At 36.0% G+C, this 26,502-nt stretch overlaps 1 protein-coding gene across 2 annotated transcripts in view; it reads left to right on the top strand.

The window, feature by feature from the left end:
• THOC2 (THO complex subunit 2) overlaps positions 1 to 26,502 on the top strand; it is a 110,286-nt gene that overhangs the window by 54,748 nt on the left and 29,036 nt on the right. Inside the window, exons 14-26 of one of the 2 annotated variants that reach the window (XM_055120121.1) lie at positions 9,066 to 9,188; positions 9,340 to 9,381; positions 9,758 to 9,888; positions 9,986 to 10,087; positions 13,100 to 13,171; positions 13,716 to 13,800; positions 14,578 to 14,671; positions 15,196 to 15,276; positions 17,610 to 17,706; positions 19,621 to 19,738; positions 20,307 to 20,486; positions 21,803 to 21,967; positions 25,367 to 25,642. In XM_055120121.1, coding sequence (XP_054976096.1) covers positions 9,066 to 9,188; positions 9,340 to 9,381; positions 9,758 to 9,888; positions 9,986 to 10,087; positions 13,100 to 13,171; positions 13,716 to 13,800; positions 14,578 to 14,671; positions 15,196 to 15,276; positions 17,610 to 17,706; positions 19,621 to 19,738; positions 20,307 to 20,486; positions 21,803 to 21,967; positions 25,367 to 25,642 — 1,566 coding nt within the window. The remainder of the gene's footprint in view (positions 1 to 9,065; positions 9,189 to 9,339; positions 9,382 to 9,757; positions 9,889 to 9,985; positions 10,088 to 13,099; positions 13,172 to 13,715; positions 13,801 to 14,577; positions 14,672 to 15,195; positions 15,277 to 17,609; positions 17,707 to 19,620; positions 19,739 to 20,306; positions 20,487 to 21,802; positions 21,968 to 25,366; positions 25,643 to 26,502) is intronic. The other variant, XM_055120122.1, reaches the window with a different exon arrangement.

The raw sequence follows: 26,502 nt of genomic DNA on the forward strand, positions 1-26,502 counted from the left end.
ACCATTTTTTTTATGTTGGATTACTTGTTTTATTGAGATACACATGTTCTTAATATGAATTTATATGCATGCATATGATTCAGGGCCTTTATTAGATAACTCATTTACAAAATATTTTTTTCAGACTGATTAGACTTTTTAGTGGTGCTGAAGTAGAGTGGGCCGGACCGTCCCTGATGAATGAACTGACAGTTCAGGCCCTATCATTTGGTGCTTGGGTTTGGCTGGGCTTTGAGGCTACCTAGGTATTATCTGATGGTGCCTGGGAAAGTTAAGCAGTGTCAGGGATTGAACCCTTCAGTCCACACATGTGCCCATATCCCTTGAGTCATCTCCCCAGCCCAATTTGTCTTCATTCTGTTAGCTATCTTGAAAGCAAAAGTTAAAAAAAATTAAGGTAACAACATGGTTTACAGTAGTGTTTTTTATTATGCAAAGTTACTGCACCTGCACCATCACCAAAGTGCAAAAGACTCTTGTTCTCTTTTGTTATGTCATTCATTTTTATCCTAGCCCATATCCACTTCCTTGGAAACTACAGTTCTGTTATAATCTGAGGGTTTGTTTTTGTTGGACAGTGTACACTCTGTTTTCTTTGTTTCTCTATGTACCATAATGTGACTGAGATTATTTAGCATTTGTCCTTTTCCCTCCAGCTTGTTTTGCTTAACATGAGGACCTCCATTTCCATCCAGGTTGTAGAAAAAGATAAGCTTTGGGACTAGAGAGATTGTACAGGGATTAAGCACGTCTTTACAAGTGTCAGACCCCAGTTTGATTCCTGGCACTGCATATTTTCTCCTAGCATCACCAGGAGGGCCCTATGGGCACAGGGGCAGGTGTAAGCCCTCAGAACTGTTAGGGTATAGACCCTTCCCCTAAGAAAAACAAACTTTGGTCTTACTACTAACTAGTATCTTTATCCACTTATTTGTTGTTGGATATTTGAGTTGTTTGCATATCTTGACTGTTGTAAATAATGCTGCAGTAAACATAGGTGTGCATATATCCTTCACATTAATGATTTTGTATGCTTGGGGTAAGAAATGGAATTGGCAGGTCAATGGAAGCTGTATTCTTTTTTGGGGGAAATCTCTAGTCTTTTCCAAAAAGGCGGAACCAGGTAATGGTCTCATCAATAGTGAATGAAAGACCCATTTTCACCACATCCCCTTTAGCACTTATTATTTCTGGACTTTTAATTTTTATTTTGTTTTGGGGTCAAACCCAGCAGTGCTCAGGGCTTATTCCTGGCTCTGTGCTCAGGGATAAGTCCTAGTATGGTTTGGGGGACCATATGTGGAGCCAGAAATTGTGCCCAGGATGGCATGTGCAAGGCAAGTGCCCTACCCTCTGTATTAACTCTCTGACCCACATTTTATTATAGACCATTCTTGCTGGTGTGAGGTGATATATTTGATTGTGGTTTTGATTTGCTTTTTCCCGATAATTAGTGATGATAAATGCTTTTTTATGTGCCTGTTATCCATCTTTATTTCTTCTTTGAGAAATTTCAGCTTCTGTTATCTAAGTTTTCATTAGTGCTTTTAAAATATGGGATAGTGTAGTTCTTTGTCAGATATATCATCATCATCATCATCCCGTTGATTATTGAATTTCTCGAGTGGTCAGATATATAGTAAATAAATATTTTCTCCCACTCAATAGGGTCTTTTTATTTTACTCACTGTTTCTTTTGTACAGAAACTTCTTAGATGTCCCATTTGTATATTTTTGTGAAAAGAAAATTTTAAATCAAAATTTGAATTTTGACTATTTTTACTTCAGTAGTACTTTTAGGATTTGCTTTCTCCCCCAAGAGATCTTTGCTTGCCCCAAGGTCTTTAAGCTGAATACCTAATTTTGGGGCTGGAGAGATAGCATAGTGGGTAGGGTGCTTGCATTTCATGTGGCTAATCTGAGTTCAATTACTGGCATCCTATATGGTCCCCTGAGCATCACTGGTTGTGCCCCCACCCCTACCCAGAAAAATACCTGATTTCATTTGTAAACCAATAGGGCATCTAGTTATAGTTTTATATATATAGTTATATAGTTATAGTTATAAGAACAACTGTAAGTGCGCCAGAGCCATAGTTCATGGAGTAAAGATCTTGCGTTGTAATGTGGCCAACTCCAGTTTGATCCCCTGCTACCACATATGGTTCACTGAAAGCTGCCAGGAGTCACTCTTGAATACTATTTCGTGTGGACCAACACTCCAGAAAAGAATAACTGCAGATTTTATGAATGGCGGTTGCATTTCTTTGTTTTAATTTTTTTGGCCACACTCAAGTGGTGTTCAAGGAACCATGTGGTACTGGGGACTGAACCTTCTGAACTCCTGCAGGCAAAGCATGTCTTGCAGTCTTTTTAACTCTCTCTCCCGTTATGCAGTATTTTACTCTCAGATTTGCAGTTATTTGATCACAAAAGAGCTAGATGTATTAAATAGAACATGGAAAGTCTTTTAACAAATGGTGTGTAAGCCTTTCTTTTTCTCTATGTCCTTGTAAACACTTTTTGTTTCTGGCTTTTTGACATAGAGTATATTCACCAGTGTCAGGTGATACCTCATTTTTTTGATTTTTTTTACTGCTACTAAATTATTATGACTATTTTGTAATGCTTCTTTCTATATGGCCTTCTACACTTTGGTGAAATGTCCATTGCAGTCTCCTACCCATTTTTTGATGGCATTGATTTTTGTTGTTTGGTTTTTACATAAAGTTTTCTTTATATATTTTGGGTGTTGGCTTTTTGTCATGTATTGTGTGTAGATATTTTCTCCTATTCATCAGAATATCATTTTGTTCTAATGATGCTTTCTTTTTTAAAAATTTTTTATTAGTGAATCACCGTGAGGCACAGTTACAAACTTATGAACTTTCATGTTTGCATTTCAGTCATACAGTGATCGTTTACATCCCTCCACCAGTGCCCATTCTCCTCCACCAGTGTTTCCAGTATCCCTCCCACCACCCCCACCCCAACCCCCACCACCCCACCCTGCCTCTGCGGCAGGCATTTCCTTTTGTTCTCAATACCATGAAGATCGACAGAGATGTGTCTAAATATTAGATACTCATAGAGTTTAAAAAGTTGAATTTAAGACTTTTTCAAATCAGAGTTATTTCATTTTAGCAAAGTACACCACGCTAGCTTTTGATTGTTGAAAATTACTAATATACTTATTTCTGTCTTTTATTAGATTCTACTTAAAAGTGGCAGTAGTTTCATTTCCCTCAAGCTTATTTGAATTTTGTATAGAGATACTTTGGTTTCTTTATGTTTCAGTGATAATTAAATTTTCCTCTTGTTAATTATTGAAATTGATCACTAATTATTAAGGAACAAAGAAAAACTTTTTTTGGTTTTTGGTCTACTCCTGGTGCTGCTCCAGCTCCTTGCAATGCTTGAGATCATGTGATGCTGGGGATCAAACCTGGGCTTCCCACATGTAAATCTTGTGCTCAGCTTATCAAGCTCTCTCTGGCTTACAAAACCAAATAAAACCGTTTTATTTATCAAATAAAGGACAGTTGTGGATGGGTATGTCTCCACTTGAATTTAAAAGAAATTTTCTAACAATATTTTAAAAACTATTAAAATCTCAAGAGCCTGAGTGATAGTGCAATGGATAGAGTTCTTGCATTACAAACAGTGGACACAGATTCAATCCCCAACACTACATATTGGTGCCATGACTACCACTAGGAGTTATCCTTGAGCACAGAGCCAATATAAATAAGCCCTGAGCACTGCCAGGTATGACTCAAACAAACAAAAAATCCTTGCATCTAATTTTACTGTCCAAAGAAAGACAGTTGTTGCTGTCATTGGCCCCATTTGTTAAACTTTCCAATGTACTTTTGGTATTATAAATATTAATATAAAGAAAATGAGAAGTTCTTCCTATTTAATGAGTCCAAGCGGATAAGAAATGTATAATCCTGGCACAGCATATTCTAAGTGGCTGTGACTTCCCATGGAAAAGAAGGAAATTTCTGTGGACTGGTATGGTTTATGACCAAACAGTTGAAATAATTAATTCAAAGTAAAACACATGGATAGTATATCTTTTTTGTCTTACAGAAGACTTCTGTTATGGTATATGTTTATAAAGAGAACCCACTTAAATTAATTACATTTATATATAGTATATTAAAATTCTCATTAAATTATATTTTGTTACTTTTTTTGGGGGCAGACACACCTGATTGTTCTTAGGGCTTACTCCTGGTTCTATGCTCAAGTATTGAAGATGCTCATTTTTACACACAGATTTTTAGAATCTTGTGTTGTAAAACAAGCACATTTTCATATTGTAATCAATGTTTTAATCAAAGCAATTACATTTGCATAGTAAAATTTATGTAACATATCTATTGGTTTTCTTTTTTCTAATATTTAATACTTTCTATATTTAAACCACTTTTGAAATGGTGTACTGAAGTTTTAATGCTGCCATTGTAGTTATGAGCCTGGCAAGCTACTGAGAGTGTCTCTCCCGCATGGCAGAGCCTGGCAAGCAACCCGTGGTGTATTCGATATGCCCAAAACAGTAACAACAAGTGTCACAATGGAGATGTTACTGGTGCCCTCTCGAGCAAATAGATGAGCAACGGGATGACAGGGACAGGGACAGGGACAGTGACAGATGCCAACACTTGCTTACTTGGGCAAAAATAGGATATGCAACAAATAGGATTGTAGTTATGGAACTTTGTCTAACCTCGGACTTTCTGATACTGAAAGGTGGTGCACTAGATAAAAAAGCAAGATCCACATCTTCTTGATGCTAGTTATTTGGTAGAGCTATATATGCTAACTTGACTCTGTGTGTGTGTTTGCGTGGAAATCACATTGCAGAACAATATGAAAACAGATAACTCTTGCCATGCAGTCACAAAACATGTGAACTGTCAGTAGTGATAGCCAGTTGATTGGAAAGTGAGAATGGGGTTGAATTAAAGACTAATAACATTTTACTTTTCTGTATAATGTGGTATTGAATACATTTTTTAAAAATAGAAATTCATTTGTGTTTTATGTGATTTTATTTTATTCCTTTATATAAAGGAATTAAAATATATAAATATATAAAATTATATATAAGTATATATATTAATTGTTCTAAAAATCAAGTGCCTGGGATATAGAAAGAAAACATATTGAAGACATTTTCCTGATTGTTGTTTTCTCCCTCTCTGATCTGGGAAGTAAATCCAGGACCTCACTTGCAGAGCAAGTGCTCTGCAATTTATCCATGATCCTGGTAAATTATTTTCTGATTTAAGAATATAAAGATACTCCCCCCTTACATATACTATGGACTTTTTAAGTGCTATAAAGTGAAACTCAGCAACTGTAGCAAAGAAATGAGAACCAACAGATTCTGAATTCCTATGTGTAGGTAACCATAGTATTTTCTTTTCTGGCATCTTTGTGCAGACTTGTATTGACTAAAAACAAAATATGTTAGAAGGTGGTATTTTTTAAACTAGTTTCTCTTTTTTTAATTCATTAATTTTTGTGTGTTTTGTTGTCATGAGCACGTTAGAGGCAAGTGGAGTTAGATGTGCTTAAACACTTCCAATTTATTGAATAATGATTCACATAATCAGTACCATCACTAAAGTAAAACATATAAGCAAACAAATCCAACTAAGAACAGTCATGTACCTAATACAATATTCCAAATCCTATCCTCACCTCTAGTTGACTGAAGCCACAATCCAGGCACTCTTAGGTATACAGTGAGCTCAGGGTTGTTCATTCCACCTGACATGAGGGCTTGTCAGCTCTGTCGGACAGAGTCCATTCCAGTCTCAGGCATGTTAGGGACAAGGTGGAGATCCAGAGGTTCACGCCAGATCCCAAGTATGTTGGAGACAGGAGATTCAGAGGGTGTCAGAAGCCGGTCTTTTAAGGGTCCACTGACCAATCAGTTTGGAGCACTGCCAATTGAATCGGCCAGCCTGAGTTCAAAGTGGGAAGTGTCTGTCCTGCATTGATAAGGAGCTGTGTAAGCTGTCTAAAATAAGCTTTCTAATTTGTCTAAGGCCTGGGGCACCGTATCCGATTATCAGTGACCTTGCAAACAACTTACTAACTAACTGCATTACACACAAAATTAAGGAAGTTTACAAAATGGTGTAACTTTTGTTTACACAGAGTGGAGTGCCATCTGCCCATTGAACTGCCTCTTCTACACCCTCTTCCTGTCTTTTCATAATTGATAAAGTATCAACATTACTGGTTAAGTGTTTATGAAGTCTTATGTATTTCTTATTGAAATATTTAAGAGCTGAGGGCTGGAGCAACAGCATAGGGCCCTTACTTAACTTGCATGTGGTAAGCCCAGATTTGATTCCCAGCACTCCATATAGTTTCCTGTGCCTACCAGGAGTGATCCCTGACCACTGCCTGCTGTGGCCCTCACATAAAAAGATTTTCAACCAAAACATTGAAAAAGATTTTATTATCTTGTGTTCAAGCTTCGTATAGTTATATTCTTGTAACTTTTTATCCTATAGGATATATTTTCTAATTTCTGTGTCATTTTTGAGGGGTGTTATGGAATCATTTCTTAAAATATTTTCTTCATAGAATAATTTTAAGACAGATGTGAAGCTCTATGTCCAGTACATGGCACATAGTGAGCACTTGATAAATGATGTTTAAGAATGAGAAAAATAAGGTGAAAGTAGTACCATAATTTATTTAGATGTAGCTTTAGTTTCCAGTGTAGTCACAAATAGTATTTTTTAAATTTTTTAATTTTATTAGAACAAATAGTAATTTTTTAAAAAAGTTTTCCCTTTCTGAGATCGTCTAAGTTGATATTTGAAACATTCATAGAGGTAATAAAAATATTGTAATAAAAAGTAATTCACCCTGTTATTTCTTTTTCCTTTTTTCAACCTTGATTATTTTTCAGCCTTGTTATTTTCTTTTTCAACTTTGATTTCTTGACTTCCTCAAAGCTCCCTTTTCATGAACACGTATTCTTATTTTGTTCCCAGTACTGTTTTGTAACCCTGTCAACTGCTCTGTCTCTATAGAGCAAGAATAGAAACTGCTTGGGGTCATTAATTTATTCAGCCGATACTCTAGGCATAATTGTGAGTGCTTGGATTTATTAGTACTTGGTTTTATTCATAGTTGTGAATGTTTGGTTTATTCCTACAATGGCAAACCCTTGGCTTTGGAATGCAAAATTAAGATTACAAAGTGGTGGAGGGAGGTGGGAAATACTCCTTGTGGACTTGGAAGTAACAGGACTGTGGTGGTGTGTCTTGGATGCCTGGGTAATGGTGAGGTGCAATAACTGTTAGCATCAAAACCATAAATGTTAACACTGTTCTAGTCTTGTTACCTAAACTATAATTTAAAATAAAAAGATTGAGGTCTTTAATAATGCATTGGTAAGCATAATTTTGAATTTAAAAAATTTTGAGTTCTGAAGAGTTCTCTCTATAAAGACAGGGACTATCTTTCCATGTTCTTCATAGATAGGGACTCTTATTCATCTTTGAATTCCTAGTGCCTAGCACATAGTAAATGAATAGAAGTCCTTTGTTTCTCTTCTTTCTTCCTCCTCCCCCTTCCCCAAACTGCCATTAACAAAATTTAGTATTGTGGCGAGAGAGAAATCTGTTGTTTGGGGAGATACACCTGGTGATGCTAAGGGGCTTCTGGTTTTGTGCTTGGCAGTCTTTCTTGACAGTGCTCAGGGGCCTTGTAAGGCTTGAACCTCATCCTCTTGTATAGAAAGCATACCACATAGTCCTTTAAGTGATCTCTTTGGCCCCAGAGTTATTTAATACTTGGGTTAAGAAAATTAAAGGTAAAAGGAAAAAGACAAGAGAATGGAGATTATCTATATCTCCTTTTCTCCCTTCAGTCTATATCTCTCAACGTTAGTCTTCTTTTTCTTAAACACTGATTTACATAGTTGTTTACAATAGGTTTTTAGGCACTCAGTGTTCCCACCTCCAGTCCTACCACCCCTTGTACCCCATCCCTCCATGCTTACCCCAGGTTCTCTCCCCTTCTCTGTCTTCTTTTAAAAGATGTGCTGTGAACCTAGGACCTCAGATGTACAAGGAGTGTGCTTTTTTCTTTCTGACTTTTGAAAAAAAGTGTTCATACATGTTTTTTGATCAAGGCAACATGATAGTGCAATAGTTTCATTTGCAGATGTACAAATGTTTGACTTCTCTGAATGATAAGGCATGAATAATAAGGGCATAGCCACAAAAGTCCTTATTTTAGCTTCCTTAACTTTTTCCTCACTGGATCCCCCAGATAAATTCCTTCTAGAAATTAATATTATCCTTGAATGTCAGTCATTTGTTTTTACAAATAATGCCCCAACCCTTCACCTATCTATACACACAAATAATACTTCATTTTGAATGACTAGACAACATCAAACATGGCAGCTTTTCAGCAGCCTACTTACAAATCATTGACTTATTTTTTTTTCTGTCTGTCTAAGCTTGGCAGTGGTGTTTTTGTCAGCAATGTTACTAATATTGTGGCTTTATTTTTCAGTGAGGACTTAAGTAATGGTGAATTAAAACAGGTTTAAATTTATTTGTATTAAATTTTTCTTGTTGTAGCCTTTACTAAATTTCTCTTAAGTGGAAAAATGTAATTGTATTAAAACCAAATTATTGTATTGGCTTCAATTGAATAATAAATACTTAGATCAATCATAGGACATTTTGAATTGTCATGAAATTGAGAAAAGAATTGCTTTATAAGATTGATTCTAAAATTAATGAATGTCTGTGCTGGAGAAATAGATCCAGCAGTAGAATACTTGTTTGAGTTTGATCTCCAGCACTGCTGAATATAGCCCTGGTAGCCTCGAGAACCACACCTCTGGGCAGAACATTGCCAGGAGTGGCTCTCGGGTGCCTGGGGTGCACTGCTGGTTGTAGCCCATGTTAAAAATTAAAGACATGAATATTTAGAGTTATTTACAGTTTTAAAATATACGTCTTTAAAATGTTAATTGTTTAACAAAGATTATATTTAAAATTTACCTGCAGGCCAGAGAGAGAGCTCAATGGGCTGAGCGCGTGCTTTACATACAGGAGGCCCGGGTTCGATCCCCGGCATCGCATGGTCACCTGAGCACAGAGCTGGGAGTAGTAGCCTCTGAGCACCGCCAGGTGTGGCCCCCCAAAAAAATAAAAGTAAAAAAATCTACTTGTATGTAAAAAGGAAACAAATCGTAAACCATATGCAAATTAATTTTTAAACTTAAAACTCTATATTGTGTAAACGTAATTTTAACTTTTTGCATTTTATTTATAATTTTAGTTTCAGTCTGATGGAAGCAGACAAGAGGATAAAGAAAAAACGGTAAGAGACAAGAAAAATTTAATGTGTCTGATGTTTGTCAAAATGTTAGTATAAGCAAGTGTAAGCAAGTTACACTTGTGTGACTGTAAATACTGAATATGACTTATTTGAATATCATAGAAAATTTTAAGAAGGAGCCAAACCTTTTCTTATTTTGATGATTTACTGTAGTGAGAAGAGGAATAAAATGTTACCCATTTCCTTCTTTGACCTCATTTGCTATCTTAGAGAAACAAAACCAATCATTGTAAAAAAGACAGCAGTAGTGTGGCAAATTTTTAAATCAAGTAATGACATTTTCTCAAGGCTGTAATAATCTTAATTGTGTGAAATTAATATGGAACTTTCAATAAAATAATTTTCCTTTTCTTCTTAGGAAATTATCCTCAGCTGTTTGCTTAGTATTACTGATCAGGTACTACTTCCGTCTCTTTCTTTGATGGATTGCAATGCTTGTATGTCTGAAGAGCTATGGGGAATGTTTAAGACATTTCCGTATCAGCATAGGTAAATACATAATCATTTTATATTTTTAAATACTAACGTAATGTATTAACTGGGTATTTTAACATTTCCTAATTCTTTCATCTTACTATTTCTTAAGGTATCGTCTATATGGCCAGTGGAAGAATGAAACTTATAATAGTCACCCACTTTTAGTAAAAGTTAAAGCTCAAACAATTGACCGAGCTAAATACATCATGAAGTAAGTTTAAATTAATTTTGTTTTCATTGATTTTGGGTATATTTTCATCTTTTTTGCTTTCTTTTAGTGACCTAGAGTCTAATTGTCAATTTTGAGGAAGTTCAGGAGTATTTGCTATATATACACTGGCAGTAGCATGATCAGTAGATTTTGTTCCTTGACCATCAAGTTAATGTTTTAGTAGAGGTTTTATAGATATATATATTTATGATAAATATTTATGGATAATAAATATATTGTATATTGCATTAGTATACAATGTAAAGCACAGCCTATCATGGCCTATGTTCAGTTTCCCTGATATGTTAAATAATGGCTTGTGTTAGGTAAATCATGTTTCTTGGAATTTTCTCTTCTAAATATTATTTTTTCCTTTTGAAGATCTAATGAATACATTTATTTTCATGTCATTAGAAGTATACATGTGTTATTATTCTACCTCCTGGTAAATTTTTTGAGAGTTTTAATTATGAAAATAGTATTCTTCAGATTTTTCTTGCATCAGATACCAAATACAGAGTTGTGATTTTCAGCACAGCATCTCTACAGTGATAAAGTTATTCTAATTAAAGTATTATATTCGATATGCCAAAAAAACAGTAACAATAAGAGGTCTCATTCCCCTGACCCTGAAAGAGCCTCCAGTTGTTGGGAAAGATGAGTAAGGAGAGGCTGCTAAAAATCTCAGGGCTGGCATGAATGGAGACGTTGCTGGTGCCCACTCAAGTAAATCAACGGGATGACAGTGATACAGTGATATAGTGAACCCAGCAGTGATATAGTCTTTGCACAGTGATACTGTCTCTGTTCATAACTCTCTTGGGGAAACAGGTGTGTGGATAGTCACAGTAAATAGGGGCTGTTAAACAGTATGTGTAATGTTCTGTGGGCAAATAAGAGTGTGAATTATTTCACTTTAGGGTTTGTTGGCTAAGTCATGGAAGGGGAGATGCTATTAGAATTGGTCCTTTTGAAAGAGTTCCAATCTTAAAAAATGTTCAAATAGAGTTTCTAACTTAATAACAACAACTAACATTTATGGAGTTATTATTGTGTGCCTGGCACTGAATTAAGTGCTATTTAAATAATTTAAATATTTTGAGTCTGTTTCTTCCACACTATTTTGCTACTACCTTAGTTCTTCACATACATATCCTTTATGTTTGGCCTCCTATGTAGTGCTCAGGTGGCTCAAGCACCTTCCTGGTAATTCTTGGCTAATCAGGCTAGAGGTTTAATGTAAGGACACATGGATATGGTACTGCTCAGGCCCTGTGGTACCCAGGGATTACTTAGCGATATTCTGAAGCCTTGAGTATTGGTTTGGGGACCGTATTGTGCTGGGGATTAAACAGGAGTTGGATGCATGCAAGGCATATGTGCACCCCAATTCCTGTACTACATTTTCAGCTCCTACCTTAGTTCTTTTATCGTGAGTACTGTAGTGTCTTGTATTATCTTCTTTATTCCAAAAAGTCCTTTAGAGATTACCCTTTGCCAATAGGTTATATGTTAATCTTTTTTTTTGTAGTTTTTATTTTTGTAGTGTTTGGGCCATACCCAGCTATGCTCCAGGGTTACTCCTGGCTCTGCACACAGAAATTATTCCTGGTAGTGCTCGGGATCATTTGGGATGATTTGGGATGCCGGGGATTCAACCCAGTTTTGCTGTGTGCAAGGCAAGCACTCTGGCTCATATATATCAAACTTTCTGGCATGAGGATGTTAGACACACTTTATGATTTGTCCCTCCCTATTTTTAAGTCATTTCCTACCTGTTCCAGATGTACTGAGCTCACTTATTGTTTTCTTTAATGAATGTCGGTCCCCTTTGCTTCTGTTTCTTTTTATATATTTTTGTTTCTCCTGTGGCCCCCAAATAAGCAAAATCACATGAATTTGTTATAGAGCTTGTAATTAATTATTTCACACATATTTGTTGATTGTATTCCATATGTCAAACTTCCATATGTAGCTTAAGGAAAAGACATAATCAAGAAACTATTCCTTTATTTTTATTTGCTTTTCCCTCCAGGGTGGTGAAGACAGAAGGGAATGTGCTAACAAGTAGGAGGGCCACCTCAAATAATAGGGTTAGAAGTAAGACAGGGTGGTAAGTTTGAAGGTGGATCAGAGTATAGCCAAAGTTTAAAACAGATAGGTCTCCTTTCTTTTGAAAAAAATTGCTAGACCATGGAGAAATTGGAAAGGGAAGCAGTTGATGAAATATTTTCAATTAATATGTAATTTTTTAATGTAAAACTTCTTAATTTATCACTTCCCAGAAATCACATTCCTTGAACTGTAAACGGAATTTAGCATGTGCTTCAGTATATTTTATTGTAGAAAGTTTTATATCACATTATAAGCATTTCAGATTTTAAATATAAATTTATTACAAATTATTATGTACATTTGTTATTTATTATTACATAAAAGCTCTTTAGACAAGTTTAAAGTATTATATAAGAGTGTAAGGTATTGTGTTGAATGTAAGCATTTCATAAATATACATTTTTAGGTTTTTGGTTTTTGGGCCTTGCATACTCAGGGTTTACTCCTGGCTGTGCGCTGAAGGAATAACTCCTGGTGGGTCTCAGGAGGCCATCTGGGTTCTGAGGATTTAACCTTGGTGCCCTGCTTACTCTACAATCTTTCGACCCTTGTTATGAATTTCCATAATATTTGTAATATATTTATTTTGAATATTAAAAACATAACTTTCTATATTAAGGGGTACAGATAAGCTGTCACTCTCATAGTTATTAAAACAGATGGCATAAAATTAGTTTGCATTCCACTGAGTTTGACAGCTTAATTCCTAAGCTGATAAAGCATCCCTTTTAGCCTAAAATAATTATGCTTAATTATATGAAAAGCTTTATGTACCTGTAGAGTAGATGTAATATTTTATTTTTTAGAAGAACCATAAAGGGTCTTAATTATTTATTTGTTTTGGTTTGGGGGCCACACCCAGGCGTGCTCAGGGCTTACTCCTGTCTCTGTTCCCAGGGATCACTCCTGGCTTGGCTCAGGGGACCGTATGTGTTGCCGGGGATCGAAACTGGGTTGGCCACATGCAAGGCAAGCCCCCTGCCCACTGTACTATCTCTCAACCCTAAATATAAATTTCCAGTATATTATAAATATTTACTTTGAATATGAAGACCAGAACTTTATTAATGAATACATATAAGCTAATGCTCTCTTAGTTACTGAGACAGATGGCATGAGACATTAGTTTGCATTACACTGAATTTGATAGCTTAATCCCTAAACTGATAAATGATCCCTTTTAAACCTAAAATAATTATACTCCATTATAAGAAAAGTTTTGTGTACTTGTAGTGTATTAAGATTTTAATGCTTATTGAACTATTACTATAAAATTGAGATGTATAACAAATGTTAAGCACTATTACAAAAAAATTTAATACCCTCTGTGAGAATGCCTAATTAAAATAGCCTAAGATATGCACTAATGTGTCATGAAAAATGTGGTTGTTTACTTGCATTCATTTTAGTTACTGGCAGTGAACTGTTTTCTTTCCATTGATGTTGCAAAGCTATCAGTATTATGAAGGAAATTACTCAAAATGATACCTGCCACCCTTTTCTCCCCTTGTAGGCGTCTGACGAAGGAAAATGTGAAGCCTTCTGGAAGACAAATTGGGAAGTTGAGCCACAGCAACCCAACCATTTTGTTTGATTATGTATGTTTTGTGGTTAATATTGTCTTAAGGGGTTAGATGTTATCTTGAAATCAGTACATGTAAGTGGAATGATACAGTTTTGCAACTGTGCTAGTGTTCAGAAAAAAGTTTGTATCCAATGAAAACAAAAATTCCTGTGCAATATTTATTGGTAATCTTGTTTTCTAGTTACATATATTTAGCAGTGCTACTGTTAATAAGCAGTCAAATGTTACTTTGGAGGCCACAGTGATAGTATAGTAGGTAGGGCATTTGCCTTGCATGTGGCTGACCTGCGTTCCATGCCTGGCACCCCATATCGTCCCCCGAGCCTGCCAGGAGTGATCCCTGAGCCTACAGGTGGGAGTAAACCCTGAGCATCGCTGGGTGTGATCTAAAAACAAAAATATTTGTTTACTACAATTTAATAAATATAACATTATTAGAGGCATTATTTGTTGATTTTAGTTGTGAGAAACATTTGCATAGTTTTTTATTGTGATTCAGATATAACACTTGTAACACATGTTTTGAAAGACATTTCTAAAACACAACTGATATTAGACATTCCCCTGTAGCCACGGTATAAATTTAGATGCCCAAGAAGTTTCCTTATTGGTAGATGTAATTTGGAATAATACTTCTTAGGGAAGTCATAGAAGAGATGGTTTTGTATAAATGCAAAATGGAAGCAAATAATTTTATTTTTAAGCATTATTTCTTTTGAAACATTATTCAGCTGGCACAGTCGAAATTCTCTTTTGGTTAGCTAATATTTGTATTCTTTGTTATTTCCAGATCTTGTCACAAATTCAGAAGTATGATAACTTAATAACACCTGTTGTAGATTCATTGAAATATCTCACTTCATTGAATTACGATGTCTTGGCCTGTATCCTTTCAAGTGAAATAACAGATTTTACAATTCATAGAATCTTTCTCTTTTCTTTTGAGCCACACCTGTCTCTGTGCTCAGGGATCACACCTGGCAGGGCTAGGGTGACCTTATGGTTTGCTGGACTGAACCTGGGTTAGCCTCCTGCAAGGCAAGTACCTTATCTGCTGTACTACCTTTCCTGTTCCACAATTCATAGAATCTTAATCTTGAGCATTTTATTTTCTTTCTAGTTTCTTTGTTAATCTGAAAGTTGAATCCGTTGACTAATCAGAAATTGAGATAATCAGGCATTTGTATGTTTGTGTTGTATATAGAGATGATGTTAAATTATATCCATCTTGATACAGCTATAATCTGTAAGCAGGTGGAAAAAGACTAATAAAAGTAGGAACTACAATGAATTTTTTTTCAGTAATTTGTTACAATGTCAAGCTAACATTTTTCTAAGGCATAACATTTTTGCTTTAAGAGTTTGTTAGAAATGTAGTCCCTTAATTTTTTTCTTAATGTATGAAAAGACTGTATCATTGAAGCTTTAGCTAACCCAGAAAAGGAGAGGATGAAACATGATGATACAACCATCTCAAGCTGGCTACAGAGTAAGTATTTAATTTTTTCCAAAGATTAAATTTCCATCTGCGGCTCAGGAATATGGGTCACAGCCAGAGTACATCTTTCATATGTGAGGCCCTGGGGTTCAGTCCCTGACTTCCCAGATTTTTTCTTCATGTGTTGTAACTTTCCCGGTTTTCCAAGAGACTTATTGTACAGCCCTTTTAAGAATTTCCTTCATTTAGAAGGGCCTACACCGGACTGTGCTTAGGGCTTATTTCTGACTCTGAGGACAGGGATCAAGGCTTGCAGGGCTTTGGGACCATATGTGGTGCCAGGATTGAGCCCACCCAGGTTAGCTTGTGTGCAAGGTGATCAGCTTTCCCTCAGCCTCATTAGCTCTTAAAATTTTTAGCCACTCAGCTTGTTCTACAGAATGACCGACTACTTGGCTGAGTAAGGTTGTATTGTATTATTCATTTTCCAAAATCAGAAGGCCAGTGTTGGTTATGATATAATTTGCGGGGGTAAGCATTACTGGGATTCAGGTTGTCTTAAAACTATTTTAAAAATCCAGTCTTTAAATTATTTTTTTACTTTGATAGGCTTTGAAACCACTTCCTTTTTCTTTCAATCTGTTGTGTCTGATAGCTGAATCTTGGAGTTGTGCTCTTATTTTTCCTTTAAAATCAGAAAACTGTATTTAGTCATACATGTAAGTTATTTTGGCCTGAAGCCCTTCTCTAATTTTTCATCTTTAACCCTTCCCCAATATTGTAGCTTCTGTTAATCCTGAGCTTTTTGTATATTCCATGGTTCTTCTGCACATTACTCCCTCTATTTACTGTCTTCTCATGTGCATTTGATATCTTTTTTACCACATTCTCCCTTTAGTTATTTATTAATTTCAGTTTAGATTTCACCCTTTTCAGAAAGCTTTTCCTGTTAACATTTGCACCCCAAATTCATAATCTGACTTTACTAGAAATCCCTTATCTTGACTGGAATTTCATCCCTACTCATAACAAACAAGGGCTATTCGTTAAAATTTATCTTTTCTTCTGCTGCTTTCATTTATTTATTTTTTTGCTTTTTTGGGGCATCACAATTGGTGATGCACAGGAGTTAACCCCTGGCTCTGCACTCAGGAATAACTCCTGGCGGTACCGAGGGACCATGTGGGATGCTGGGAATCAAACCTTGGTCGGCCATGTGCAAGGCAGACGCCCTATTTGCTGTGCTATCGCTCCAGCCCCTTCTCCTGCTTCTTGAGTGAACAGTACTTTTACCACTTTTCTTGACTGTCTACAAATTTGAGCATAATGAAAAAAGATTTTTTTTCTTTATTTGAACATTTGAGGGGCAGGGGTCTTTTTGCGGGGGAGTGGGGTTATAGTAAATTTTATTTTGGAGTTTTGAGGAAGGGGGCTAGTGAGGGAGAAAGAGACAGTGGAATAAAGTGCTCAAAAGAGAACATGGGGTTCTCCAGAGTGGAAGAGCTGCCCCAATACACATCCCAGCGTTAGATATGAAAGTACACATCTCATGAGGGGCGATGCAGGTGACACATGACCTCAGGTACCACAGGTACCACATGTGCTTGGCATTAGCACATGAGCTAGGGAAGCATAATGTATGTGCATCTTTTGTTCAGATTGGCAGGGCTAGGTGTTCGGTTGGTTAATCATTTATGAAGTTGAATGCAATATTTTTTGTATTTAATTAATGTCACAAGCTCTGAGATCAGACCAAATAGGTTTGAGTAACTACTCAATCATTTTTTTAAAAAAATTTATTAGTGAATCACCGTGAGGTACAGTTACAAACTTATGAACTTTCCTGTTTGCACTTCAGTCATACATTGATCATTTACAGCCCTCCACCAGTGCCCATTCTCCTCCACCAATGTTCCTAATATCCGTTCCACCACCCCCACCACCCCACCCTGTCTCTGCGGAAGGGCATTCCCTTTTGTTCTCTTTCCTTTTGGGTGTTGTAGTTTGCAATAGAGGTATTGAGTGGCCATCATGTTGGGTCTATAGTCTACTTATGGCATGCATTGTAACTACTCAGTCTTGTACTGACTGTGATCTATGAGCAAGTTACATTACATATACTTCCGAATTTACCTCGTACATAGGTTTATACCATCGTGAGATGATTATCACAAAGGTTTAATAAGATTATTAACAAAGTTCTTGAACAGTGCTTGGCATGTATATATTCAATGAAAGCTATTATAAAACTTCAATAGCATCAGCAGTTATACCTACTTAATTTTGTTTAAGAAATTGAAGTAGTTGAAGAAATGACACTTAATATTGTGCTTTTTGTTTCATAAACTATTTTTATGTAATTCTTTTTTTTAAATTTCATACAGGTCTGGCAAGTTTTTGTGGTGCAGTTTTTCGTAAATATCCTATTGATCTTGCTGGTCTTCTTCAGTATGTGGCTAATCAGTTAAAGGCAGGCAAAAGGTATTCATAGCAAATTACTTGTAAATGAACTGCAATAATTAGAGTTATTCTGATGATATTGAAATGTTGACGTTTTCATTCTGAAAAACTTGATTGTAAGCTTGGGTAAGAATCATTGCATGTGATTCTTTTTGGAATTTTCAGAACAATTATAATTTAATAGATAAATGCTTCTTCTGTAAAAATTTATTTGGATACGTTACATATGATTCTTCAAAAGACTAATTCATTTCATTAAAATGATTTAAAATAAATGGCTTACATGGCATATTATGACTCTTAAGACAAAAATATATTACTCTTTTGATGATAGTATGGAGAGTAATTGATGTTTACATAGAGCAATTGGTAGTAACGTGTCTATTTTTGAGAGTGTATGTAGTATTTTAGACCACAGTTTTTGGTATTTAAATATTAGAGATACAGTTTAGATACTATTTGGATAGTGTATTCTTTATAAATACTGAATTGTATTACTTTGCTCTGGACCCTTAGTTCTTAGAGCTTGAATTAGTATATTTAGCTTCAACAGCTGTTGATTTTCTAGAATCAAAGAACTAGAAATTGTTTTCAAAACTTTCTCCGATAAAACAAAATCCAAATGCGATCTGATATTTTGAACAAATATTACCCAAGTAGGGTCTGGAGAGATAGTACAGGATTAAGCACTTTCCTTGCACGTTATTGACCCCAGTTTGATCACCAGCACCACATAGGCTCCTCCAGGTATCACCATGAGAGCCAGGAGTAAGGTCTGAACATAGCCTGGTGTGGCCAAATCCCCCTCCCCTAGAGAGGAACGTATGATTGGTAGGCAGCCTGCACCTCACTAAGCCACATGCCACCCCCTCTAAGTGCATGGTGCAATCTTTGTTTTCTTTTATTTCCAGTTTTCAATAATTGAATTGTTTATAATGATGTACGTGAGAGTAAAATAATGTTATAAAGGTGGCCGGGAGATATCTCAACTGGCTGGTTCACATACTTTGCATGCTGAAGCCCAGGTTTGATCCCTGGCTCTATAGAACACCCCATAGCACTTCTGAATAGACCCTCAGTATCAGTATGTGTGGTTTCAGAACAAATAAAAACACTACAAAGACCATTATTTTGTCCACTGGTAAACATGAAGTATGTTAATAAATTAGATGAAAATATTGTTAGATTTGCTGAAATTAGTGAAAATGACATGTTATTTATGAGAATAGCTTATTTTTAGGAAATACTTTCTTAGGAATTTTAGGAAAAAATTTATCCCCGAAAAGATGGTTACTCTCAAGAAGTTCCAAAATAATCTGTGTGTATGGTTGTGAGTGGGGGAGGTGAGACATTGCTAGCACAATGATAAAATGAATTGGAGTTAAATGTTACTGGTAGTTTGTTGAGACAAAGGATACATGATAGTGCTTTTTACTGTTTTTATCTTTGCATTCTGCGTGCAAGCTTCATATTATTTCCAAGTGAAAAATTAAAAACTACTGTCAAAGAGTTCCAAAATTTTGTTTGTGTGTGTTGGTGGGGTGGGGAGCGGGGTTTGTGTGTAGGAGAGAAGGAGATGAAGGAGATATTATAAGCAAAACTCACATAAACAGGAGTTAAAAATGTTAATAGTAAAAAAATAAAAATAAATTTTGCTAATGGTTTGTTGAGAGAAAAGGTACATGATTGTGTTTTGTACTGTTTTTAATCTTTGCATTTTGTCTGCAAGTTTAACATTATTTCCAAGTAAAAATTTAACTGAGCATAAGCATATATGCCAAACATTTTTCAGTGTAATATTAGATTAGATTGCAGTTTTTCCTTAAAAGACACTTCATCTTTCTCCCCCTTATTAACATACAAATAATTGGGGATTTCTCAGTATATTAGTATGCTATATATTTTAGCTGTAAACTTGTTTTTTTTTCTAAACAGTTTTGACCTGCTTATATTGAAAGAAGTCGTACAGAAAATGGCAGGAATAGAAATTACAGAGGAAATGACAATGGAGCAACTAGAGGCCATGACTGGTGGAGAGCAATTAAAAGCTGAGGTAAGAGTTACTATTATTGTTCATTGACTTTCAAAGATGTGTGCATGATCATGTTAAAAATCCATATAATGACAACTGGAAGCCAAATGTCAAATCCCAATACTCTCTTCTCACAACTGCCCTCATTCCCCTTTTAAGAGTTCGAGATATATTGGTTATTTTAAACTTATATAAAGTGGAAACAAAGTGCAAGAGACAGTGAATAAGTATCAAAACTTCTGTGATCCTTGATATCCTAACTGGAATAAGTCTCAATAGCATTACTTTGTTATTGAGTCAGTTCAGTACTGAATGATCCTGTTTAAGGAACATAATTAAGAAAATAATCCTTTTAAGGAACTTCGGGATTTAAAATGGGAAATATACAGAAACTAAATAACATGAACAGTTTTTGGTAAACCAGTGAGTATAGTCATATGGTCATTTAAATTTGAAGGAGGAAATGGAATATAGAGTATGAGATGGAGATATGATTCTATCTTCAGGATCATAACTGAACATTTTTTTTCAAGTCAGGTGGCACGTGTTATCTGGTATACACTGGTAAATTTATGTCTATTCTTTTCAGGGTGGTTATTTTGGCCAGATCAGAAACACTAAAAAATCCTCTCAGCGATTAAAGGATGCATTATTGGACCATGATCTTGCTCTTCCTCTCTGTTTACTTATGGCTCAGCAGAGAAATGGGGTAATCTTTCAGGAAGGTGGTGAGAAACATTTGAAACTTGTGGGAAAGCTCTATGATCAGGCAAGTTAATGTAATGTGTATATGTGAGTGTGTGTGTGTGTGTGTGTGTGTGTATACACCTGGCATGGCATGTGCTCTTGCACTGAACCACATCATTGGTTAACTTTTGTGTTTATGTTGGTATTCCTTATTTTATTCATTGTTTTGGCCACACACAGTGATGTTTGGGGGCTACTCTTGTCACTGCTTAAGGAGCCATGGGTTGCCAGGCAAGCACCATACCTGATGCACTATTTCTCTGGCCCACAATGTTCTTTTTTAAAATTTTCATTTTATTTTTATAAAATAGTTCACAATATCTGATTACATTTAATATTCAAATTCCAATCCCACCACAATTACACCTTCCTACCACCATATTACCGATGTTTCCATCCCGAACCCCAACTCCTGCCCAAAAAAGCAGAACTGAAATAATTTATTTTGTATTGTTTGTTATTAATAAACCACTGAAAATGCTCCCAAAAAACTAACTTTCCTTAGAAGAGAGTATGTGAAGATTGTTGTATTTCACCCCCGGGCCATTAAGCCCTTCTATAAGAGAATATTAATATGTTGTTAAGGGTTGAAATTTGTGTGCTTTTATATATAAAATTATATTTCCCTTTAAGATTGGTTGCCTTCTACTTTAAGCCCCATTAATGTGGTGCGCTACTCTTGGAGTATGAGTAATGTTTGCCGCTGCGCGGTCCAGGAATAGATTGACTTGTGGTTGAGGCTCTGTTGAACCTGGGAGTTTTCAGTCACAAGTCCTGCATACCTGAGTTTTGTGCAGATTCACCTGTGGCCCATAATGTTCTTGTAAACAGGTGATTTTTTTTGGTGATTTTGATAAATTAATTTTCCTGTTAAAATTAATAGCTTTGAACTTGAGACTTGGTTGGCTATTAAAATTTTATATTAATCAATCTTATAGTGTGTTTACTCTTATATTTTTGTAATATTATATGATTTGTCTGGATCATATCTAAAGTTCTTTTAAGTTGTAAAATTTGTATTCTTTTTTTTTTTTTTTTTTTTTTTTTGCTTTTTGGGTCACACCCAGCGATGCTCAGGGGTTACTCCTGGCTTTGCACTCAGGAATTGCTCCTGGCAGTGCTTGGGGTGCCGGGGATCGAACCTGATTTGGCCGCGTGCAAGGCAAACGCCCTACCCGCTGTGCTATCGCTCCGGCCCCAAAATTTGTATTCTTAATTGCTAATAAAATACTAATAAAGTGACTTCTTAATTGTTTTAGAAAATATTGGTTTTATAGAAAATATTGGTTTTATAGAAAAGTTTCATATTTGTGGTGTTTTTCTTATTTTTAATTTTAGTGTCATGATACTCTGGTACAGTTTGGCGGGTTTTTAGCATCCAATCTAAGCACAGAAGATTATATAAAGCGAGTCCCTTCAATTGATGTGCTCTGTAATGAGTTTCATACACCCCATGATGCAGCATTTTTTCTGTCCAGGCCAATGTATGCTCATCATATTTCAGTGAGTATAAGTATCTGTGCTGTCACTTAAGAATTATTATAAGTATTTAATCATCTTATTTGTAAAGTCATTTTTATTCGACACAGATATTAACATTCGTTTCTCCAAATTCTAACTCACTAACATGAATGGTACCTAGGAATATCTTTTGATTTTTCATAACAAGCACTAGATGATTCTGATTCAGGTGGTTTTGATATGCCATTTTGAGAAACAGTCTGGAGTACTGCTTCCTTAACAATATTCTTGTCAGGTAGTTGACTTGGCTTTAGTGTATTGTCTTCAAAGAAATACATATGAACAGAAAGACTTGCCTGTCATCCCGTGATTGAAAAAAATGTTTGAATTCTTGATTGCACAGCCTCTAAGAATGGTGTGCTCATACATTTTGTTTCACTTCTCTATCTAAATGAAAAACTGTCACCAAACAACAACAAAACCAGACTAGAGCCTTCTTCATCAGGGTATCCTAAGTAATGATGGTTGACATTCAAGTATTATGTGGGGGAAGAGGAAACAACCCTTCTTCTTCTCTATCTGCTGTCTACACTCTTCCTTACAAAGTTGTGCTCTTGAGTGGGAGTTTACTCTTCATTTTCTGGGCCATGGTCAGTCTTATATATGCAAACATGAATACTTCCCATACTAACTGAATCCCCTAATATATTCTTGATATGTGTATAGGTTTCAATTCTGCCATTTATTTATTGTTTTTAAGTCCATACTGTATAAGATTTTCACTACTGATCTTTGTCTTTTTTCTTAAACTAAGATATAACCCTTGTTTTAAGTTGAGATTCAGGGCTGTGGAGTAAAGGCATAGAAAAATAGTTGCTGAGGGGCTGGAGCGATAGCAAAGTGGGTAGGGCGTTTGCCTTGCATGCAGCCGACCCAGGTTCGATTCCCAGTATCCCATATGGTCCTCTGAGCACTGCCAGGGGTGATTCCTGAGTGCAGAGCCAGGAGTAACCCCTGTGCATTGCCGGGTGTGACCCAAAAAGCAAAAAAACAAACAGACAAAAAAATAGTTGCTGAGAAATTTTGGTTCTGTCTGGTCATTTAATTGATTGTCAGGTGTTAATGTTTACATATCAACTACCACAGTGGCACACATCCCTCTATTATGGACTAAACTTAATTGGTTCAGTTACCACTTGACTAGCAATATGTGACAGTTTCTGTACTATACTCTCTGGAGGGTTAGGGAAGATATTATAAACTTAATTGGTTCAGTTACCACTTGACTAGCAGTATGTGACAGTTTCGGTACTATACTCTCTGGAGGGGAAGGGAAAAGATTATAGCATAGAATCTCTCTTTAAAATATCAGTTTAGAGATTGTGTATGTGGTTGTATTTGGTCATACCTGGTGATGCTCAGGGGTTACTCCTGACTCTGCAATCAAAAATCACTTATGGCAACTTGGGGGACCATATGGGATGCTGGGTATCCAACCTGGGTTGGCTAAATGCAAGACTAGCACCCTACCCACTGTACTATCTCTCTAGACCGGAATTCTGTGTTTTCTTTTTGTAGTTACTTCCTGTGTCATCCCACCCTGCAGTAGTTAAGTTTCAGCTATACAGCAGAGAATCTGATTCCTTAAAGGATTGAGGCTGGGAAAATTGATTCATCTAAGGAATTCTGACCTGTCTGTGGTATATTGAGTTGTGAATACAGTAATCCACATTATTAAACCTTATCAGTTACCCTTGATGCCTGAGGTTGATTTAACTTTTTCAAGCCAGAAAATGGAGCAAGTTGTTCATATCAATAGCTACTTTTCCGTAGTATGTAGGAAATACTGTGTCTTTGTGGAAATTTGAAGAAATAAACCATGTTTTCCTCTCAAAGGAGGAAACAGAACTATACAAAAGTGGCTCTGTAGCCAAGTCAGGGATAAGTCTTTTAATCATGGGCCAGTCCAGTCTATCCTTTGGAAAGGGAGTTAGCCTTTAGCAACTATGGTTTTGTTCAATGGACAACCAGATTTCGCTGGGGGTTCTTGCTTCTTGGATAGAAGTCTTCCTTGAGCCTTTGATTAGAATCTGAATGTGTATGAATAACTGATAGGACTCTTTCATAAATTGAACTGATATCTATCATTATTACTATACTTCTAATCACTAATTACTATTCAGAAAGCTCATATCTGCCAAATATATGAGCAGTTTTTGGCCGGCTGAATTATTCCCATGCAAGTACCTTCTCATGGGAATAATTCAGCCAGCCAAAAACTGTTATGCCTCTCCATTTACTGAAAATGTGAACTTGAAGGAGTTAAACTGACTTCAGACAAGGAAATATTCATCTTAGCTTAATATGAAGCATAGTCATAGTTTCTGATCAAGACTATATATTTTTAATAAGATAGTGATTTACGGGAGTAACTGGCAGTTGAAGTCACAGATTTAGAACCAGACGATTGGGGGAGATTTGACCTATTATATAATCTTAAACCATTAATCAAAAAAATTCACTTTTGTTGAAGCCCATCTTACAGCAGAGGGCTGAAAGAAAGGCTTTCGCCCCACAGTCCATATTCTAAATCTTGCCAGAATTAGGTAGTCAAGCTATTTTATGCAAGTGGTTTTAATACTATTTTATTTATTACTGTGCTTTGTTCCTTAGTGGGTGTTGTTCTTCTCACATAGATTCATATTACTTATCAGCAGTAGGATTCACCCATAACATTTAATTTTTATGTTTTTATTGAATCTTTTATTGAATCACTGTGAGATAGACCATTACAAAGATATTCATGATTAGGTTTAGGTCATACAGTAGTCCAACATCCATTCATCCACCAGTGTACATTTCCCAGCAACAGTGTTCCGAGTTCCACCCTTAACATTTTAAACCCCTTTTTTAAAATTTAACTGCTGTCCTCTCAGCTTGTCATGTTATTGGCACCTCTTCATAACATTCTTCAGCTTGTTACCTGTGTGGTCTCAGCAGTTATATGTATGCTCTTTAAATAGGAATAACAAGTGATATGTCTTACTAATTCTCCTGTACTAGTAATACACCTGTACAATAATTGCAGGATTCTGAGAACTTTTATGGCATACCCTCTGCAACAAAGAGTTGTTTTTATGTCTTCGTTCCAGTGAGCCTGAGGTATAGTAGCACTCTGGACTGTAAGGAGTCATCAGACTCTTGTCTGTCATGGTGCAGAACTAGAAGTAGAACTTTTTTTTTTTTTTGCTTTATGAGTCACACCCGGCAATGCAGAGGGGTTACTCCTGCCTGTAGTTTAGTCTTGAATTTTGGGAAGAAACTAGGATTTCTATACCATTTATGAGGTAGTCATCTTTTGATCCTGAAAGTAGTGCATAGGTATTTATACTACGAAATTCAGTGGTTTAAATTGTGATGTTTGTTTATTTTTACCTTTAGTCAAAATATGATGAACTTAAGAAATCAGAAAAGGGAAGTAAACAACAACATAAAGTTCATAAGTACATTACATCATGTGAGATGGTGATGGCTCCTGTACATGAAGCAGTGGTCTCTTTACATGTTTCCAAAGTATGGGATGACATCAGTCCTCAATTCTATGCCACATTCTGGTCATTGACAATGTATGACCTTGCAGTTCCACATACCAGCTATGAACGAGAAGTGAATAAACTTAAAATCCAGATGAAAGCAATTGATGATAATCAGGAAATGGTAAGTTTTTGTTCTAGGAGCTCAAGTATCATAACTTTTGGTATTCTCATTTGCCCAAACTTTGCACTTGGATTACTCAGAGATATGATCTTGCAGTAATATAATATTACAGGTGGGTTTAATTGTTACCTCTCAGTAGATAGTTGAAGCAAGGGGTTGGTAAATGGATGAAGGTTATGATTAATCAAAGGGAACTGGGGCCCCAGCAGATAGTGTAAAGGACTGGAGGGTATTCTTGGCATGCATAGGTCTCCAAGTTCTGGCACGACAGGGCCTTCTGAGCACCTCTGGGGGTAGCTTTGGTGGTCCTCAGCACTACTGGAGAGGCCCATAAAACAAAGCAACAAAAGTATCTGGGTATGCTTTTCTAGTGAAAGTTGTAATAGCAAGCTAGTATTTCTGTGAATTAATAATTTCAATTTCAACATTGGTTCCAGTTTCAGGATTAATAGCAATTCCCTGAAGGAGAATTCTCCAATTCTTTAGGAGTTGGCTTTATTGTATTCTGTAGGCTGAAGTTTAAGAAGACCACTTTTACCATAGTGAATGGTCTTGGTGATAAATTTGAATAGTTAGCATTGAGCTAGATTATAGTAGAATACTGGGGCTAGAGTGATAGCACAACGGGTAGGGCGTTTTAGTTGCAAGCAGCCAACCCAGGTTCGATTCCCAGCATCCCATATGGTCCCCCGAGCACCACCAGGAGTAATTCCTGAGTGCAGAGCCAGGAGTATCTCCTGTTCATTGCTGGGAGTGACCCAAAAAAGAAAAAACAAAACAAAACCCATTATATAATACTTTGAAAGTTAGAAAAGACGACTATAAAATTGATGGCTACTTCTTTTGATTTGTTTTGTGTC

Source organism: Sorex araneus, chromosome X, assembly GCF_027595985.1.
Source record: "Sorex araneus isolate mSorAra2 chromosome X, mSorAra2.pri, whole genome shotgun sequence".
NCBI classification, from domain to species: Eukaryota; Metazoa; Chordata; class Mammalia; order Eulipotyphla; family Soricidae; genus Sorex; species Sorex araneus.